This window comes from Cavia porcellus, unplaced genomic scaffold, assembly GCF_034190915.1.
Source record: "Cavia porcellus strain 051 isolate PalLab524CR breed Dunkin Hartley unplaced genomic scaffold, mCavPor4.1 scaffold_17, whole genome shotgun sequence".
Classification (NCBI taxonomy): domain Eukaryota; kingdom Metazoa; phylum Chordata; class Mammalia; order Rodentia; family Caviidae; genus Cavia; species Cavia porcellus.
The window spans coordinates 51,667,057-51,686,945 of record NW_026947500.1 but is presented as its reverse complement, the minus strand read 5'-3'; the positions used below and the strand labels follow the sequence as shown (position 1 = coordinate 51,686,945).

Sequence of the window (19,889 nt, the reverse complement as noted above, 5' to 3'; positions counted from 1 at the left end):
CTACATAGCAAGACTCTGCGCCTCCCCCCGCCACACACACACACAAAAGAAAGTATTTGGATTTTTTTTTTACTTTGATCAATCTGCTTTCCTCCTCTGAATATTTTTAACAAGTTCAGTTTCTTAATGCCTACAGAAAATTTTTATAAATTGAACGTGAGTCAGGTGCTTATTTCCAGATCAATGAGCCTTAGGCTGTGTGGTAGGTTGTTTTCAAATGGAGGGAGCAGGAGGATTCACTGCTTGTATCAAAGTGGGGTAGAGGGGTTCTTGGGCAGAAAGCAATATATTCAGTACAAAGGGTGCCCTTAGGTCTCTCTGTGAGTAAATGCTAATAATCATCCCCAAGAAATCATCCTGGTGCAAAGAGCTGAATAACTGATACTCTTCAGTTCTTGGTCTTTGCCATCATTGGTCCACAATGATTTTCAGCTTTGTCACAGGCACAGGATTGGCATCAGAAAGTGAGGGAAAATACAAAGAAGAGAACAATCTGTACCTGCCTGATGCTAGTCAACTTTTTTGTCATTTCATTTTTATGACATCTTTGAGAATTAGAAATTATAATTCTTCCTTCAGATCTGAGAATTTATCCATAGCTACACACTGAATAAAAGGTAAAATTAGGAAATAAATTCAAGTCCGACTCTGTGCCTTGCCTGGGGCTGTGTACTCTTAGTATGCTTTGAATCATGAAGTTTTCTTCATTGCAAAATTGGAGTTTTATACTTAACTCTATTTGTTTCATGTTACCACAAAACACAAATGAGAACAGTCACGGAGCATAAATCTTCTCTCAAAAGCTGTTACTGAGAGTTCTGTTGTTCTAGATTTTGAATTAGAACTAAACGGAACAAAGATTCTGCTCGCAAGGGTCTTGCAGCATGAAACAGGCATTGTGGTTATTTCTCCTTAATCAAATCATCGCTAGAGAAAGTACTTCATACTTCAGCTGCCTCTCTGTATCCATTCCTACTCTCTGGCATTGCTGTCCTTGAAACAACATATTTGGTGAGAACCATTCATGATGCAGGCAGTAGGAAGGAGCAATTCACCATCTCCTGAAGAAACCAGACACAGCCATAAAACCATATTCTCTCAAAGATTAGGTGACTTAGTTCGGTTTTTTAAGACATTAACATAACAATGAGGCAGGAAACACAAAGCTAATGAGTTACCAAATGAAAAGGTAATTTCCAAATTCTCTTATTCTCATGTGAAAAAGAATGCAAACATGGTAATGGGGATGAACACTGAATAGTAGTGGAGAAGGTGCCTGGTTCTCAAACATCTTCTTTCAACCAATTTGAGACCACGCTGTGGTCTGTACCATACTCCTTGGTTGGTAATTGAGATGATCGTTCACTTACATACTGTGAAAGGAGTAAAAAGGAAGACCCTCAGCACAATTCACAGGCATCCCCAGATAAATCTTTCACACAAAAGCACAGTAAGTGATAGGAGGGAAGATAAGAGGAAGATGATGGCAAGCCGTGGCATATGACGAAATAAATGAAGAACGCTGGGATCTCAGATTCTGTAAGTGATGCCATCAGAGAGTGGCAGGAGACTGCTGAGTGCTCAGGAATGGGCCAGAAGTAAGAAAGGAGGACAACACTAAGGTTCAACGGACTTCTTGGGTGTAATTTCAGCACATTCCTGACTCGTCTCATTGCCATACACTCCTGTGCTTGTCTATCTGTGGCTAGAGGATTCGCCTGATGTGAGTGTCGAAATGTATCCACATGAGACAAAAATGATAGCATACATGCTCTGTAGTTCCCGCTCTAATATTATGTTGCTATTTTCAGGATAAACCAAGCCACCTTGCATACTTTGGGGAAAGTCTCCTCAAAAGGACCTTTCTGTAGGTCTACATGCTGTGGGACACCTGGAACCTACCGGTGACCTTCTTGAAGGCTGCTTTCACGTCCTGGTTCCTCAGGCTGTAGATGAGAGGGTTCAGCATGGGGATGACTGTGGTGTAGAAGACAGACACCACCTTGTCTTCTTCCAGGGACTTGCCTGTGCTGCTCCGTATGTACATGAAGATGAGGGTTCCAAAGAAAAGGGCCACAGCAGTGAGGTGGGAGGCGCACGTGGAGATAGTTTTGGCCCTGCCTCCTGGAGACTTCACCTTCCCGATGGCCTTGATGATGAGCAGGTAGGAGATCAGGATGACCAAGGCATTGGCCAGAATCACAAAGTTGCCGAAGGTGACAATGATGATCTCAATGTTTGTTGTGTCACTGCAGGCAAGCTTCAGCAGGGGTGGGAGGTCACAGAAAAAGAAGTTGATGTGGTTGTCCTCACAGAAAGAGAGGGAGAAGGTGCATGTGGTACGCAGGATGGACCCTGACACCCCACAAACATAGGCCCCCACCACCAGACTCCAGCGGATTATGGGCTTCATGGCCACCGTGTAGAGCAGCGGGTTGCTAATAGCAACATAGCGGTCATAGGCCATCACAGCCAGCAGGAAGCATTCTGTGCCTGCACAAATAGTGAAGAAAAAGAACTGGGCAGCACACTGGGCATAGGAGATGACCATTTCACCTGTGGCCAGGGTGGCCAGGATTTGAGGGGTGATGACCGAGGTATAGCAAGCGTCTAGCAGGGCCAGGTGGCTCAGGAAAAAGTACATTGGGGTGTGGAGCTGGGCGTCCACTCGGATGAGAATAACCATCCCCACGTTCCCCAGCAGGGTGACAAGGTAGAAACTGAGAAACACCAGGAAGAGGGGAATCCGCAGGTTGGGGTGGTCGGTAAAGCCCATGAGGATGAACTCAGTGACTGAGCTGAGATTATTCTGAGCCATGTACTCACTGTGGACCACTGCTCAGAGGGTGAGACTAAGGTAAAACAAAAGTCCCAGAAGTGAAGGAGAGGACTTTTTCTCAATGGCAGAAGTTAAGGTGATAATTCTGGATGTATTTACACATGTTGATTTGCAGAAATACTGAGACTGGCTGATTCTCCTTGGGCGTCTCCTTGTGTGGTGGAGCTGAGCCTGGAGCTGGTGCTTCTGATTCAGGTGAACTCTGGTTCAGATGTGGAAAGAGCTGTGAAGATGAGAAACATGTGATTCTCAGGGTGGGAGGGACCAAGATGGCATTTATGGTGTCCTTATACAGGGCTGGAGTCTCTGCTACGGCACACCCCACCCCATCCTCTGGGCCAGTTCTGCTCAGTCTCTTAGGAACTGAATTCTGCTTCTGTACCTCCCATGCTTTGACCTTGGTTTTATCCCTTCCAGATACAAGGACTTTAATCTCATCTTCTCAGGAAAGCCTTTCAGAAGTTGGAGGATGATGAATCTGCTCTTTGTCTTCACTGCTCCCTCATAGCATGCACTGAATTGTTTTTTTTATCATTATATGATTATTTGTGTTGTGCAGACACAATTGCCTAGTCTGTAGTAATAGACAGAAGAATTTTTCTCTCCACTGTAAACATTACCATTTCAGTTTAAAGGACATCATCTGTTGTTCAAAAGAAAACAAAAACTGTGATGAGGGAAAGGGGAAAGGAAGGGAAGGAAAAAGAATTATATATATATATATATATATATATATATATATGTACACACAAGACAGTTAAGATAGTTTTATAGCTAGTTTCTCTTAGTTCATTGAAAATAATATTGTTTGGACACAATCTCATGCTCATATCTTACACTCTGAATAACTACTATGAAGATAACAATACATATTTATTATTGTTACTCTCTTACTAGCCTCTTTGAAACTCTGTTTTATTGTTATTTTTATTTTTAATTTTTTCTCTTTAAAATAAAAGATAAAGGTCATCATTTTCAGTATACTGTCTTTTAAATTTTTTCATTATTTATTGTCCCTAATTCTATGTAATTTATTACATCTGGTGATCTTGTCACTCTTTGGCTATGAGCTTCAGACAAGACACTTAACTTCCCTGTGCCTCAATTTCTCTTCCTTAAAATGGAAAAAGCAAGGCTACACCACAGCATTGTCTTGAATATTAAATAAGTTAATATCTTTAAGAGAGATGGAACAGTGGTCGGCACACAGAGGTAGTTAAATATAATTAGAAATTATTATCACCAATTCTAGATAGCATCTGTTGATTTTCTATTCTGAAAGGTAATGCATTTCTCTCATATAAACTTTGTTATGCTGTTATCTGTACCTTTTCAAATAATACATTTGTCTCTCTCGGGTATAAATACAGATGATACAGGTATATCTATCTGTGTTTCAGTAACTGAGTAAGTTTGGAATCTAAAGAAGACATTGAAAATATTCCCCTATTCTTTCTTACTTCTTTCCATGTCACTTTTTGAAACCTTTTGTCCTCAACCTTTTGTCCCAGTCATACAATAATGCTTATTTGTATAATAATTTCTAATTAATTCTTTTATATTTTCTCTATGGGTTATGAAAAAAGTAAGTAGTACTTCCCTGTTACAATTACATATGAGCTGTGTACCCAAAAATGTAGTGGGTTTCAAAGTGGGTTTAAAAATTTATTGTAGAGAAAGACATATTGCCATGAATCCCCTTCAAAAGGGTCCCCCTCGCTTTGAACACACTCATCCCATCGATTTTGGCGTTTCTGAAGCAGTCCAGCAAGTCCTCTCTTATGTCTTCAGCTGTGCTATCATGGGTGTGTTAGTGTCCTGAACTAACTGAGATTGTTTAACTTTCATGGCCATTTTGATTTAGGAGAAGATACTGAAGCTGTACAGTGCCACATGGAGTGAACAAGGTGGATGAGAACACCACATCGTTTTTTTAATGTTATGTTTTTATGAGTTGCCTTTCCATTGGACAGCAATCAGCAAAAGCATTCTGCCAAATTTTTAATCCCACCTTGTAAAGACACTCAAAATAGAGGGCTTCGAGAACTGCTTCAAAATGGCAAACAGGAAGGGATACGTGTGTTCAGTGCAAGGGGGTGGGGTAATTTTGAGAGAATTTAATAGTAATGTGTATTTTACTGTAACACTTTTTAAAATATAAGCATACACCATATTTGTTAGTCAGCCCTTTTACATGCCATACATTAAAGTATCAAACAATATGATTCTGTGTGTAGAGAAAGAAATGTCACTATACTTCTGCTGCTTCTAGGAGATTCCTTTAAACATCCTGTTAGATGCCCTTTTCTTGTACATTACCAATTGCTCTGGATAATTATGTCTAGTGTGCTTTATATGTGAGTCATGATAACATTCCATTTCCTAAAACTTCTTGTTCCCATCTGGCACAGACCTGAGTTACACCATGATACTGTGTGCTTACAGCTCACCATTTTTCCAAATCCATCTAGAATTTTCATTAAAGGGCCTCTGGGTCAAGTGATCCTATGAAGTTTTTACACAGAATCCCAGATTCACATTTTTTATCAATCTCTCCTGTTCTAGAACTTTCCACATACAATATCTTATAGATTCTGAGCAACAACTCAACTGCATAGAAAGGCATCCTCCTGTTCTAGAACATTCCATACACAATACCTTATAGATTCTCACAACAACTCTACCATAAAGAACTTTATTTGTGGATGAGAAACTGAGATTACACAGATAAGACTGTCTGTTGGCAGACATACAAGAGTCCTGATTCCAACACCTAGCACTGCTGTCCTTGAACCATTGTCCTGGCCTTCTATTACTACAGTCCCAATCTCCTCAGGTTGGAACTTTCTAATGCAGACTCCTCAATCAATCTCCAATTCCAAGAATATTAAAATTACATTAGTAGGAAATTATTGTCCATTGCCAGAAGTAGGAATTTTATTTGCTGTAGGAATAAGAAATTATCATTTTTTCATAAAACTTATTATAATAAAATCATTCATTCTTCATACCTTCCTTCTTATATTTTTATACTCATAAACATCTGTGCCTATTTCCACCTCTGAGGACTGGACATGACTGACAAGTTTATAGTTTTGGTGATAAATAATTGAGTTACAGCAAAGTCACTGACTTGCTCCAAAGCCAAAAAGTTTTCTCCTGACCTAGAAATAGTAGGCACATCTTCTGGCTTCCATGTGAGACCCTTTATACTTCCTTTCTACCTAAAGTCTAATCCCCAAGAACCTGATGGTAACAGGTTCTGTACTTGTGATGAGACCCCCAAGAAGCCTGGGCATCTGTGAAACATGAAAGCCATGTTGGTTCCACACAGGTTCATGGAAGGGCAGTGGAGGCTGCTCTTGAGTCCAGGGCTTCCTCAGGCTCCAGTCAGGGGTCACAGGTGGGAGGGACAAACGAACATCGCATGACACACACCCTTCTCAGGCTGCTCAGTCCCTCTGCTGTAGGGTCCAGGGCTGATGAAACCTCTCCAAAGACTCACTCAGAATTGTTCCAGCTCCACAGAGTCCATCACTACCACAGGCACTAGATAGCTGGGACACACCAGAGGCCTACTTCCTCTCCTTGGGCTTCACTTCCTGCTCTGAAAAACAGTGGAGCTTATTTACAGGATCAGTGGAGTTCTTAGTCTCTCACAACCCGTGATTTATACATCAGGGTATAAAGGTTAACAGGATATCGAAAAGGTGTTCCTAATGTCTGTACTCTTATAAATGTACACACTTTTAGTTACTAACTACTGAGCACATGAAACATGGAGGCTCTGTCTCAAGTGACTGACAGTTTCTTAAAAACAACACTAAGGGACCTCAGATCCAAAATTAAACGAACCATACCTCCACGTTCCTGATAAGGATCTTCACTAGCAATGCCCTTGCTCATCTTATCTGATTGTTTTCCCTGTGTCTTCCCCACCTCCTCGATTCCTTCCCTTGCCCTTATTGGTATCCACTGTCGTGTATTCACGATAGATATTCTTCCATGTCATAGAGATTTAGAAATCAGTCACTTTTTTAAAAACACTATGTTTTGGTGTGTTTTGAAATTTACATATGTGAGGTGTAATATCCACCCCCACTTTTCTTTTTTTACATCCACTATATTTTTGTGATTTATCTGTGTAATGTAGGCAAACCTACTTTGTTATTTGTAATTTGATCATAGTCCTTATTTGGTTTTCCATGGCACATTCAGCTTAAACATCCTGTGAAAGACTGTGAGTACTTTGCACATATTATCTTATATAATCCTAAAAATAACCCACTAAGCAGTTATTATTGTCAGTTTTTAGGAAGATGGGTTAAAATCCTGAGAGATTAACTCATCCAAAACTATCAGTAGAGGTGGAAGAGTTGGTTGATGATGAATTGTGTGTTGATGATAAATTTCTATCTCCCTACATTTTGCTACATATTTATGATTTATAGAGTCATGAAAACCTCCCTGCTTTTAATCAAAGGTGAGAATTAGGCTAATTTCAACACCTTTCTGAGCACCTAACACCCAAATTGTCAAAGTTCATTTAGTGTCTGTCTCTTGCCTAGTTCCTGGGTTTCTCCTGATCAAGGATAAAATGGTTCAGAGCATCTGACCAGAAATTTGGTGGCAGATTTGGGGGATCCAGGTTCAGCCACACTGGGTTTGTACCATGCGCACATCAACCCCAGCCTATTTTAGCCCCAGTGCTTCCTGTGAACCTGAAAGACGGGGAAAAATACAACTATTATAGGGAAGACAAAATGACAGAGAGGTTAAGAGTGTTATCTAACTTGCTACCATATACACCATGAAGGAATAAAACCAGCATTGATCCCAGGACTCTCACTCCTACTTCTGAACTCCACACCATATTGTCTTCCTAAGAGAAGAAAATTATGTTTTCTGCACATCCAAGCCCAAACTTTTAAAATTAAAGCCACTAAAATCAGTAGGCTATGCTCCATGTCCATGGGAGCAGAGGATTAAGATGATTTCTATAGGAGATTTTTTGTAATCCATATTTTCCTTCTTTTTTTCTTTTCTTATGGGTTAAGACTCAGTTGTGCTGTATCTCTCTATGTATTTGGGGGAAACTGTTTAACCAACTAGAACCTCAAATTTTTCCCATGAATGAAATGAAAACATACTAGTGATTTCTGAAAACTCAGAATGGATTTTTACTAAATGTCACATAATTTGTTTAGTTTTCAGCAAGGCAATTTGCAAGCTATTTTACAAAGGAAAAGTTTCAGGGCCAGCTAGTGATAACCAGTTTAGTAGGAAGTTACTGAAGAAACAGCTTGGGGTTAACATCACTAGCTGAACCTGGAGTACAGGGAAGCAATAGCCTCTCCTGAATCCAGAACAGCTTACAGACAGAAAAGTGAAGGTTCACGGACAGTGAACATCTTCAGAGAGATGAGGGTCATGTGTGCTGATACGTTTACCTGTAACGTAGCTTGATTATAATGTGCCTCACGGAGCATAAGGCGATCTACGGCAAGAGAGATGTGTCATCTAGAAAGAACCCCTCTGAGACAAGCTGGTCCCCAAACCCTGCAACCTACCCCCATACTCTTCCTTCTCTTGCTTGCAAAGGCTGCGTCTGCTGGAAACACAGAACAAGCTCAATAAAAATCAGCTTTCCTTATCTCACTAGAATCTAGAACTCAAAATATAATTACACATTCCTTAAACTCATGAGGAAGTCAGGTAGAACCTAAGGACTTGAAGAGGATTATTTCTTCTCAGAATGACAACAAAAGTATAAGGTAAAAATATTCATCTTTATTCAACAGTTGAGGAAAGTGAGACTTATAAATATTAACTGTTTTGCCTAAGATTTCACAGGTAGAAAAAAAGAGATATTTAGATTCTATCTTGGTTCCCAGACCCCAGCAAAACTAACAGACGGTGTTGCTTTTCCAAACACTGAAAACCATTTCTTGAACATCTTCTCTGTGCCAATAATGATGTTATACATTCTACACACATTATCTCATACAGTCCTGACCACCTAGGAGCTAGGTATTATTTTGTCTTGGAAGAGAATAAGCCTGCCTAGCTGTGTCTTATCCAAGGCCACATGACTTCTCAGTGAGAATCTTGGGTTCAACCCAAGTCTGTCTTGTTCCAAAGCATGACCTCTAACCCATACAATTAGTCTCTCTCACAGTACACATAGGTGGTACAGCAATCTATAGGCAAATCACTTGTCTAAGCTCTGTAGTCTCACACCAATAAGTCTACTGAAGTATTTATACTTTCTAAAATGTACCTAGTGATGGATAAACTCACAGATTTAATGCTGTAGGTCTCCCCAGTATGATGCAGTCTTTCTTGTGTCTCTGGGTGCAATCTGAAATCCAGATGATAAGGTCTGATGGCAAACAGCAGATTCCCTGCCCAGTTTCCCTTCTCTGGTGATGGTGGACCTTATTTCAGAGCTGGGGTCTTCCCAGGATCCCTGGGGTGACAGTTGTCTCCTAATGACATGCTGGAACAAAGCACCCGGATTCAGCTAAGGTGCTCACGTAGATGAGTGCAGCCAGTTCGAGGCTTTCTTCTGTGTGAGCTGATGGGTTTTGATAACGCTCTGGGGAAGGCTACTGGGAGAGGTGCACTGGGCTCGCAGGTTCCCCTGAATCTCAGATCAGTACCTGGGGTGACCTCAGGGCTCCTGGGAAAACCCTACCCTGTGGGGAGGCTGCTGCAGGAGCTGCTCATTATCTCCACTTCTCAACCCTGAGGGAGTTCACAGGAGCTCCCCGGCCTCTTAGTCTTCAACTCAAGCAGGGAGTGAACCTGTCCCCACTGGCTCTGCTTGGCCGTGCTGTGGTCAGCTAGGGGAAGCAACAAGCCTGTGACTCCCATCTGAGGGCCTTTGGTGAGGGTCTCTTCACACCTTAGCCTTCTGGGTCCTGGCATCAGGTCCACCTAGGGGATTAAACACACTTGGTTGGCAGCTCTGCTAAGTCACCTGTCAGCTGACCTTCCTTGGAGATCTGTTTCCAGGGGTCCCCGGGTCAGCTTCCTCTGGCTATTCCAGCTCTCCTCTCTCCCCTGGTCTCTGAGCCCCACAGTTCATTTGTTAGAACCACACAACTTGTCCCTAAATTTCCCTGCTCTTCCTTGGTCATGGCTGTTCCTTCCTGGCCAGGCTGGTCTTCTTGGCTGGACTAGGGATTTCTGAAGATGCCTTCTTGCTCCTGCTAACAGCCTGCATCATCATTTGGTGGCAGAGCCATTCTCATTCCTGTTTGCCTCGGCCACTGACCACTGTATGATCAGGGCTTTTCCAGCAGAAGGAGCTCCAAAGGGCCTGGGCCCCATTAGCTTCTGTGACAGGGCTTCTTCCATAAACTCTTTGGTAATTAGCAAATGTGCAGGTTAACTGGGGCGGTTTTGTGGATACTAGACGATGCTGGAGTATGTGCTAGGAAGGGAGGCTGCCACAGTCCGGTACTTTAACAACCCGGGGAATTCGATCTTTTCGTGTATTTTGACAGTACTTACTATCCATCATTTCCTGTAATAAGTAACTCGCAATCATCGTGCCGTGAGAGCATGCATGCTGTTTGCAGACAGTGGCTAGGCTGTGTAGAAAACAGAGTGGGGACTGGGGCCCAGGGAAGGAGACAGAGGGAGCAGGCGCAGTCGTGAGCACCCCTCCCCCCATTCAGTGTGGCCTGGCGTCGGGGGAAGTGGGCGACCATGTGATGTTTGTCATCCTTCATCAGGGCAGATCGGGGGTCTGGAGCACACTGAGCCCCACAGCGCTCTTGCTGCTGGTGATGTTTAGCGTCCTGCCAGAACTCCTTTGGACTCCAGGAACAGACGTGGCTAGGGTCAGGTTTAAGAGAAGACCCCAGACAGGACCGAGGGGAGGAGGGAGCCTCACCGCAGGGACCCATGAGGGGCCAAGACGCGGGGGGCAGCTCAGAAGAAGTCCTATCAGTAGAGTCCAGCTGTGCCCTCACCCCTGGGCGGCTCTGGGATATGAATTATTCCACCGATTTCGTTTTGGCTCCAGGCGAGGAGTTGGAAATTTGCAGCCCAAATCAATCACTCAGTGACTCTGAGCTGCCCCGCGAGGTGGACCTAGGGCTTCCCAGGCATTGGAGGAGACATGGATCCCTCGGTTGAGGACAGTTCTCGAGGGGAGGGAGGGCACAGCTCTGAGCTGTAAGCTGTCAGGACTCACAGCAGCTACAGCTACACCGCGCTGGTAACTGTGCTGTTTAAGAATGATCTGCATCCTGGTAGACTTCTGAGCATTTGTACCTGGGGCTGGGGTACCACTGGGTTGATCCAAGTAGAGCAGAATGAAAAGTTAAGAGATGTGACTTCTGGAGAGCACTTGGAGTCTTGGAGCAAATCAGGCCTGAAGCCATCTGCATTGTTTTCTAGTTGATAAATTAATCAATTCATGTTTCTAATTTTGTAAGTCATTTCAGACTTTTAACACTGTCGATTGAAAAAGTTCCAATACCAATTCTAAGGTTCTTGTTATATGTATTGTAACAGCTAGAATTATTCATACCAAACTCTCAAAAATAGTATCACCAGTTATTTTTTTTTCAAAAAAGGAATCATTTTTATAACACTTGTGTGGAGACTTTTCAAGAAAAATAAAATATTGTCAGGAAGAAAATATATTAATATCCATTGTACAACAGGAAAGATAAGTGGATTTAAAAAGCCGAGAACAGGCCCTCCTTCCTGGTAAGCAGGCAGGCAGGACACCAGCTCTGGGGAGAGCCAGGAAGAGAACAAGTCAGCGTCTCCCAGAGTCTACGGGTGCGGATGCTGAGAATCTAACATCCCATCCCCTGTCCCAGGTTAGCAACTGGGGGCCAGAGGTCTGGGCATCTTTTGGGAGGATGACCATATGCAATATAGGAAATATGGGGATTTCCTTCTATCTTGTCTTTGAAGGCCAATATTGTTTTCACTGTTTTGCTTTGTTCTGGTTGTTTTGGTCTATTTAATATTCTATTTTAATAAGTTCTATAATGTTCTGTTTTTGGTTTGATTTTGCCATACCTTATCAAATGGACAACTATTGTAAAGATAACAAGATATGCTATGGTACCCATTACTATTATCTCGGTGTCTTGCTATGAAGTTCTGTACCATTTCATGGCAATGTCTCAATTGGCTTTTTTCTGGCTTGTTCTGTTGTATTTTACTGCCTTCAAAATTTAAAAAAAAAGCCAAGAATAATTGTAAAAGGAAACATAAGGAGAAGACAATTAATGTGCCTGATATAAAGCCTTAATATGCAATGAAACTTTTTCATAAAAATTGATAAGTATATCAGTAGAAGAAATCATAAACCTTGGTAACATATCAAATATGCATGATAAGTCAGTATAGAGGTGGTGTGTAATGTTAGTTGAAAAAAGAAACATCTCTTGTAACAACTAATGATTGCTTAACCATATGGAAAGAGAAATTTGGGCCATATCTCATAGCTTAAGTAAAAACAAACCAGATGTATATGTAGCAAATGTTATACAGACAATATGAATGCATCTTTGTCTTTTTGTGGTCTCTTGGACCAAAATGATTTTTTAATCCTAATAACACAGAAAGAAATGATAAAAGCGTGAATACTTGCCTGCATAAAATGATAAGCATTTTGTAAGGAAAAATGCAGTGTAAACCAATAAAGGACAAATACTGGAATAAAATGCTAACCAGGTATTTCTCGCATACATGGAAGATGCGATCTGTCGAATTTAGTTCCCAGAATCCTAAATTTGTTCATTTTATCTCCCAAAACTCCTGGTTTATTAGCTGGTTTGTCTTGAGTCATCCTAGCTTATGCTACACAAATAAATAAAAAATTCTCCATGGTTTAAAACAAGAGAGTACAATGGAAACACAATGAGAAGTTTAAGAAGGAATTTCTAGCATGTGATGTGAGTGGTAAGGTTATTTTCTGGATTCTGTGAAGAAAGTGATTGACTATGTGATCTACTCCATCTTCTTCTTTCCTCATCTCCAACTGGCCTCCTACTCTCTCTGAGAGCCAAAATGACCCCTGCCTGGGCCTTTGCACTTTCTCTTCTTCTGTCTGAAATTGTCTTTACACAACAAAATGCTTGTATGTCTGAAAAGAGTCAATGCGACTCCCATCCACACTACAGAAAAACGAAAAAATTAAAATAACCCTAAAATTAACAAAGCTCTTGAAGGAACCTTACATAGTTCCACTTCTGAAAAATAATCTTGACGAAAAAAATAACAAAGTTGGAAGTAAACATTCATCTCATAATTCCATAAATTTGCAATGTTCAATTGCCTATTATATTAATTTTTTCATGTATTTAGTTGTTTGTATTTCTTCTTCTTTTCATTCAGTTATCATCAATTTTGTTTACTTTTTTATTTTAATTAATCCAAGCAGGATAAAAATATAATTCTCTCCATAAATATAGACAGTTATGATGCTAACTAGAATTATCTTCTCTATTTTAAGAAATTCCACTGTAATTCTGGTGGGAGTTACACTAATCTTTTTAGCATTTAGATAACATGGACATTTGAGCAGCATGACGTGAACTGAGGATTTGTTTCTATTTACAGACATCTTTAATTTATTTCAGAAATGCTTTATAAGTTGCAGTGTACAAGTTTATTACTTCCTTGGTTGTTTATTCTATGCATTTTATTTATTGATGTGGCTGTAAGTAGGATTGATTTCTTAACTTATTGTTACAATTCCTCATTGTTGGTGTATAGAATCACAAAAGATTTTTATGTGTTCGATATTTTATCCTGCAGCTTTACTGAATTTATTAATTATAACATTTTCTCTCATAGCATTTCAATGTCTTATAAACATAAGGTGATATCATCTGTGAGCAGAGAAACTTTTACTTCTTTTTTATGACATGGATGCCTCTTATTTTTCTTACCTGATTACTTTGACAAGGACTTTCTCTGTCCTTATGAGTGGGTTAATCACTTATAAAAATGCTAATAAGAATGAGCTGAGGCCTTTTCCACTCTTTTGCCATATAAGGATAAAACTATATGATCTATGAAGCCATCCCAAGAGACCGAAGCTACGGGCATCTTGAGCTTGGGCTCCCCAAAGGCCAGACTGAAAAACACATTAAAATTTTCACAACTTACCAAGCCTCAGGTACATTGTTTTAACATCCCAAATAGATTAAGACATTAATTGATCTTGAATTTTAGCATTATATTGTAGTGTCAATAGAGAAGTTTCACTTGAACTTGGTGAAATTCATCCACGAGGATTTTATCTATGTGTATTGTTGTAGATGGAATTATTTTGTGAGTTTCATTCCTAGTTTTTGCTTGTTGATCTTATATTCTACAACTCTTGACTTTGCATATTTTCTCTAAAATTGTGTGCATTTTTTTTAGGATTTTGTATAGGTATGATCATGTCACCTATAAATAAATATACTTGAGATTTTCCTTTCCAATTTAGATGTCTCTCATTTTTTTCCATCTACTTTAGACAGAATATGCAGTTAAGTTCCCAGTGCATAGGGAAAGTGATATCCTTGTTTTGTAGCTTACTTTAGAAGGTAAATATTTCAGCCTTTCAATTTTTAGTGTAGTAGAGTTTTTCATAAATGCTTTTTATAAAGTTGAAGAAATTCTACTTTATTTCTATTCTGAGAGGTCTTTCTTTTATTTTATTCTTTTTTTCTTTTTTCTTTCTTTTTTTGTTATTGTTTTGCTTTGATACAGGTTTCACTGCGCAATACAGGCTGGTCTTGAACTCACTATATAGTCGAGGTTGGCATCAAACTCATGGCCATACTCCTGCCCCTACCCTCCAATCCCTTCTGGGATTACATCACCACACCTGATAGTCTTTTCCTCTGTAATCACAAAAGCATACAAAATTTTTCCAAGTTCTCTGGATCAATGAGATGATTCCCATGTAGATTTATACTCTCTCCCTCTCCCTCTCTCTCTCTTACTCTCTCTCTCTCCTTAAATGACTTATTTTTAGATATTGAATCATCCTTGTATTCTTGAAAGAAATCCTACTTAGATGGGTGTAGTGGTTGGTTGATTGTGTCAAGTTGAGACACTTAGAAGCTTAACTAAATGGGGTTAGCAACTCTACACCGAAGGGTGTAAAAGATCCACACTATGGTGACTTGTTACCTGAAGGTATAAAAGGGAAGGAGGAAGGACAGGATGAATGAATTCCATTCTTGGGAGAAGCTCCAGTCTTCGCCTTTGGTTTGGACCTTCTCTCCTGGCTTCTAGTGTAGACTCTTCAGCTTTCTAGCATAGACTCTTTAGCCTTTCATGGTAGAGCCTTCAGCCTTCTGTCGCAGACCCTTCAGCCAGCTGGTGTGGACTTGTACAAGACACTAGGGTGAACTCCAGACCTTGGATGGAATCCTTTGGCCTTCAGTGTGTAGACACCCTCTACACACTTCCTCATTGGACTTTGTGGCTGACAGTCATAAGACAATCTTGTTGTTTCTCTTATATCTGTATATCTCGTGTTATATCTGTTCTCTCTAATAAAACCCTAATATAATGTGATACATGCTTTTAAATGTTAATACTTGATATATCACAAATATATATATCAAGTATTGATATATATTATGTTTTAATAAAAACAATAGTTCATATCAAACTACAATGGGATTTCATATCAAAACTATGAGATACCATTGTACAACTAGTAGGATGAATATAATTTAAAATAAAAGCAGCAAGGATTTAGAGAAGTTGGAACCCTTCTACACTGTTGATAGGAAAGTAAACTAGTACAAACATTTTGGAGATTCCTTTAAACACTAAAACTAGAATTCAAATTATAACCCAAATATGAAAGATACAATCTAAAAATGACCCAGCAAAATGAATAGACTCTTCACAGAAAAACAAATGGCCAATAAATAAATGAAGAAATGTACATCATCACTGTCCATTAGACATATGCAAACTAAAGCCACACTGAGATGGTCGTCATAAAGAAATCAAATAACAACAAATGCTGCAGAGACTGTGAGGAAAGGGAACACTTCTCCATTATTGATGGGAATGTGAACTAGTAAAACCACTATGGAAATTAGCATAAAAATCCTTCAAAGAACTAAAATCAGAAATTCCATTTGACCTAGTTATTTTCTTTACAGGTATCTTCCCAAAAAATTTTCAAAAAAAATACTCTACGTGTTACAATGACACATGCATACTCATGCTTACTACAGCACAACTCACAATAGTTAAGTCTTAGGAAATTCCTATAGATGAATGTATAAAGAAAATGTGGTATTTATGTACAATGGAGTATCACTTTGCCACAAGGAAGGACAAATATGAGCCTTGAATAGAAAAATGGAAGACCACAATAGTTTTTTAGTTATATACTGAGAACTAAACTCAAGACCTTGTGCTTGCCAGGCAGGTGCTTATGCCACTGAGCTATATCTCTGGCCATAATATTAAGTGAAATTAATCTGACACGCAAGCTTAAATACTGCATGACTTCTTTTACACAAGAAATTCAAAATATAAACAGAGATCGAAATAAACACACTAGGAAAAAGGGAGATAGACCTTTTGATCTATCAAGGGGGAAGAGGACCAGAAGATGGAGGAAGGGGGATAAACGGAGGGAGAAAGGATGAAAAAGGAAAGAAGATGTGTGATGTCCATCTACCAGCTCCCCATGAGGAACACAATCATTTCATACTGCAAACATAGACTCATAAAAAAATTTAAAACTAAAAAACCTTGGAACACTCATACACTGTTGGAGGGAATATATGGGAGGATAAACACATACAGTGAGTGTTTACCTTAAGAATTTTATTACAGGAAAAAAGTTATCACATTAAAAGAAATATTGCCATTAATCCTTATTAAAAATCTCCCCCTGCTTAGGACACCTTTTTCCATCACTCTTGGGAAATATTTGCCACTGTCTGACACAATTATGGAAGCCCTTTTCCCTGAGTGTCTTTGTGCAGTGAATGATGCCAGCAAAAGGCAGCCTCATAAGAGCATGAGGAAACACCCTCAGGCACAAGACACCATATCTACCTCATCAGGGAACATGTGGCTCTTCCTCAAACTCCAAATGACCATGAAAGGTAAATGTTTCAATCAGCTCAAGACATGGAGGCCACCATGACAGTGCAACTAAGGACACTCAAGTGCAAGGACTTCCAGGATGGGACAAATCTTTTCCACCTGAGGGAGAACATTTTGAGCAGGATTCATGGCATCATGACTCTTACTATAATAATTTTTTTAAAAAAAATTAGCCTTTCACCATGTTTTTAAACAAATTTCATAAATGGATCAACCATTGTGGAAAACCACTATATTTATGGGCAACAGTAATCATAATGGTCAAAAGGTGGGCACAACCCAACTCTTCACCAAGGGATAAGGGGATAGATACAAGGCATTATACTTGTAGAATAGAATGTCACTCAATCATGGAAAAAGAATTAAGTTCTGATGTACACTACAACATGAGTGAACCTGGGAGCACCATGTGGAGAGATATAAGCTAAACCCTAAAGAACAAATACGATTTCACTAATCAGAAATGCCTAGAATAAGAAAACTCACAGAGAGAAATTCAGTTAGAAATGACTGTGGGTTGCTGGGAATCTAATGGAGAGTATCTCTTTAATGGTTACAGGGTCTCTGTTTGGGAATAATGAAAAGTTTTGGAAATAGATTGCTCATTGGCTCCAACTATTGTACATATCATTAATGACACTTAAAATGTTTAAAATGGCAAATTTTGGGGGGCCAGGGATTCAGCTCAGTGGCATAAACACCTGTCTGGCAAGTGTGAAGTCATGAGTTCAATACCCAGTACAAAAAAATGACAATTTGTATTATACATCATACCAAAAAAGAAGTGACTGGTAAAGATAAATATTGATATATACAGACAGAGATCTATTAATGCATATTTGTATGTACATCATACCACAGCAGAAAAACCACATAACCTCACAGTTCAAGCTTCAACTACCTTGGCCACATTATGAAAGATAGGTGATTATATTCCGGGCTTTGGGTGAAAAATGAATCCATTCTCTTGATTTTTAAAAGAAGAAAGAAATTGCTCTACCTATCTCACTGCAGAACTATCCCAGAGTAGTGTGATTGCAGTTCCAGAGAGTGCAATGTGCATTTCAAATAACCGCAGCAGAGGGTTTTTGTATCCCAACAGCAGAAGAAAATGATAACTGTGTAAGAGAGGAGGAATGGTAATTAGCCTGATTTGTACAATGATCATTATACAGTACATACATGTATAGAAACATTACATTGTATGCCATTATGCACTGATGTGTGTGTGTGTGTGTGTGTGTGTGTGTGTGCTTGAGACAGGGTTTCACTATGCAGTGTAGGCTGAACTTGAATTCACTTGTTGCCCAGCTGGTATTGAACTCTCAACTCTCCTCAAATTTCAGCCTCCCAAGTGCTGGCGTTACAGACTTGCAATGCCCGGCTCCATTAATTTTTTTTTTAAGTAGGAGAAAAAAAGCATCCCCAGACCAGCTTTGTAGTGTAAGAGAAATGGGCATTTCATTTAGAAAACCAAGAAAAGAAAAAAAACAAAAATGATACTAGGGAGATCATCAGAGCTTTAAGAAAAAGCCAAACATGAGCAAGCGTGCATGCGGTCCTGGGAGCACCTAAACCGAGCCTGGAGTGAGCTTTGCATTGTGCTGCCTAACTGGGCTGCTGGGCAGCTGCTCTGAGGCTGAGGGGCTCTTTCTTTATGCTCCTGTGCCCCATGCTCTCAGCCAAAATGCAGACTTGGTCCTCTGTTGTCTGCAGCCAGGATCAGGCTGAGAAGGTCAATGGAGGATCAGGAGCCTCAGGAGACATCCGCTTGGGTGGCACTGTCTCCCCTGGGACTTTGGAAAGTTTGCCTGGATCGTGATTTGTGCAGAGTGCAAGTCCAGATCCTGCTCCACAGTGCAGAGCTCCGTGGCTGATTATGGAGCTTCTCAAGTGTGAGGCCATCCTCTGTCCTTGGTACCTTGCTCTGTCCTAGGAAAAGTAAGTATTTCACAGACATACACTCATGGCCAGTTAGAAAATATGGGGAGCAATGCAGCATTCTACTGTTTTTATTTTACAAATAAGAAAGTTCAGGAAGGTTATGCCACAGGCACGTACTTATGAGTCATCTCTCGGCATTCACTACTTCTTCCAGTCTACACGCAGTCTGCAGTGTCCTGACTTCTGCCCTCATTACCCCCAGATGCCGGATAAAAACATGGGGTGATGGCTTTGCTCTAAAGGGAAACCACACTCCCGTCTTGTATGCAGAATGTGCTGCTAGAATTGCAGTGTACAGATGATAACTCCCTTTTTAATTTCAGGGGCTGTGGCATTCTCAGTGTCTGCTTGGCTTTGCAACCCCTACGCTAATCTCTTTAGGAGCATCAAAGTTGGGATGTTCAGCATCGTTGGCTGAATGTTCTGCCGTCTCCAACAAGACATGAGACAGGCTATGGAAATTATTATCGCTGATCGCTTGATTTTAAAATGCTAGCATCTTTTATGGTTCTAAAAGGTTCATATTCATTATCCCTCTGAAGGGATGATTTTCACCTTGGCTGCCATGGAAGACAAGGGTTGACTCATCTCCTTCCTTGAGTATGAAGGATCATGAGTCCAGGGGACGTGTATGCGATTCTAGATTCCAGAGTCAGCGGCCTCACATACTCGGAAGGGGCCCCTCACTCTGCAACAATAGCCACACAGCTGAGCCACCCCTGGGGTGACCCCAAGCAGATGCTAGACAGTGTGGGGGTTCTGTGGTCTGGCTGAGGCCATGGACTCTCCGGTGGAGAGCTGCAGTAATTCTCCTATTTTCCTGAATTCCCCCTCCCCACAAATAAGAGATGGGTGGTGGAAGGAAATGGAAAGCACCAGCCTGTGCAAGAAGTAAAGACTGTGACATAAAAAGAAAATAACTAAAGTTCTGCCTCAACTTTCCAAAACTCTGTTCCTTAGTTTTCAAGCTGCTGAAAGACGCCATGAC

At 40.4% G+C, this 19,889-nt stretch overlaps 1 protein-coding gene across 1 annotated transcript; it reads right to left on the bottom strand.

Moving 5' to 3' along the window:
* Positions 1-1,873: 1,873 nt before the first annotated feature.
* LOC100719942 (olfactory receptor 9I1-like) lies at positions 1,874-2,818 on the bottom strand. The gene has a single exon (XM_013146419.1). The coding sequence runs from the start codon at positions 2,816-2,818 to the stop codon at positions 1,874-1,876; it is 945 nt and encodes a 314-aa protein (XP_013001873.1).
* Positions 2,819-19,889: the final 17,071 nt, after the last annotated feature.

Bases quoted from the DNA above. Each gene is read 5' to 3' on its own strand.
- LOC100719942 (XM_013146419.1), bottom strand. From the start codon at position 2,818: ATGGCTCAGAATAATCTCAGCTCAGTCACTGAGTTCATCCTCATGGGC.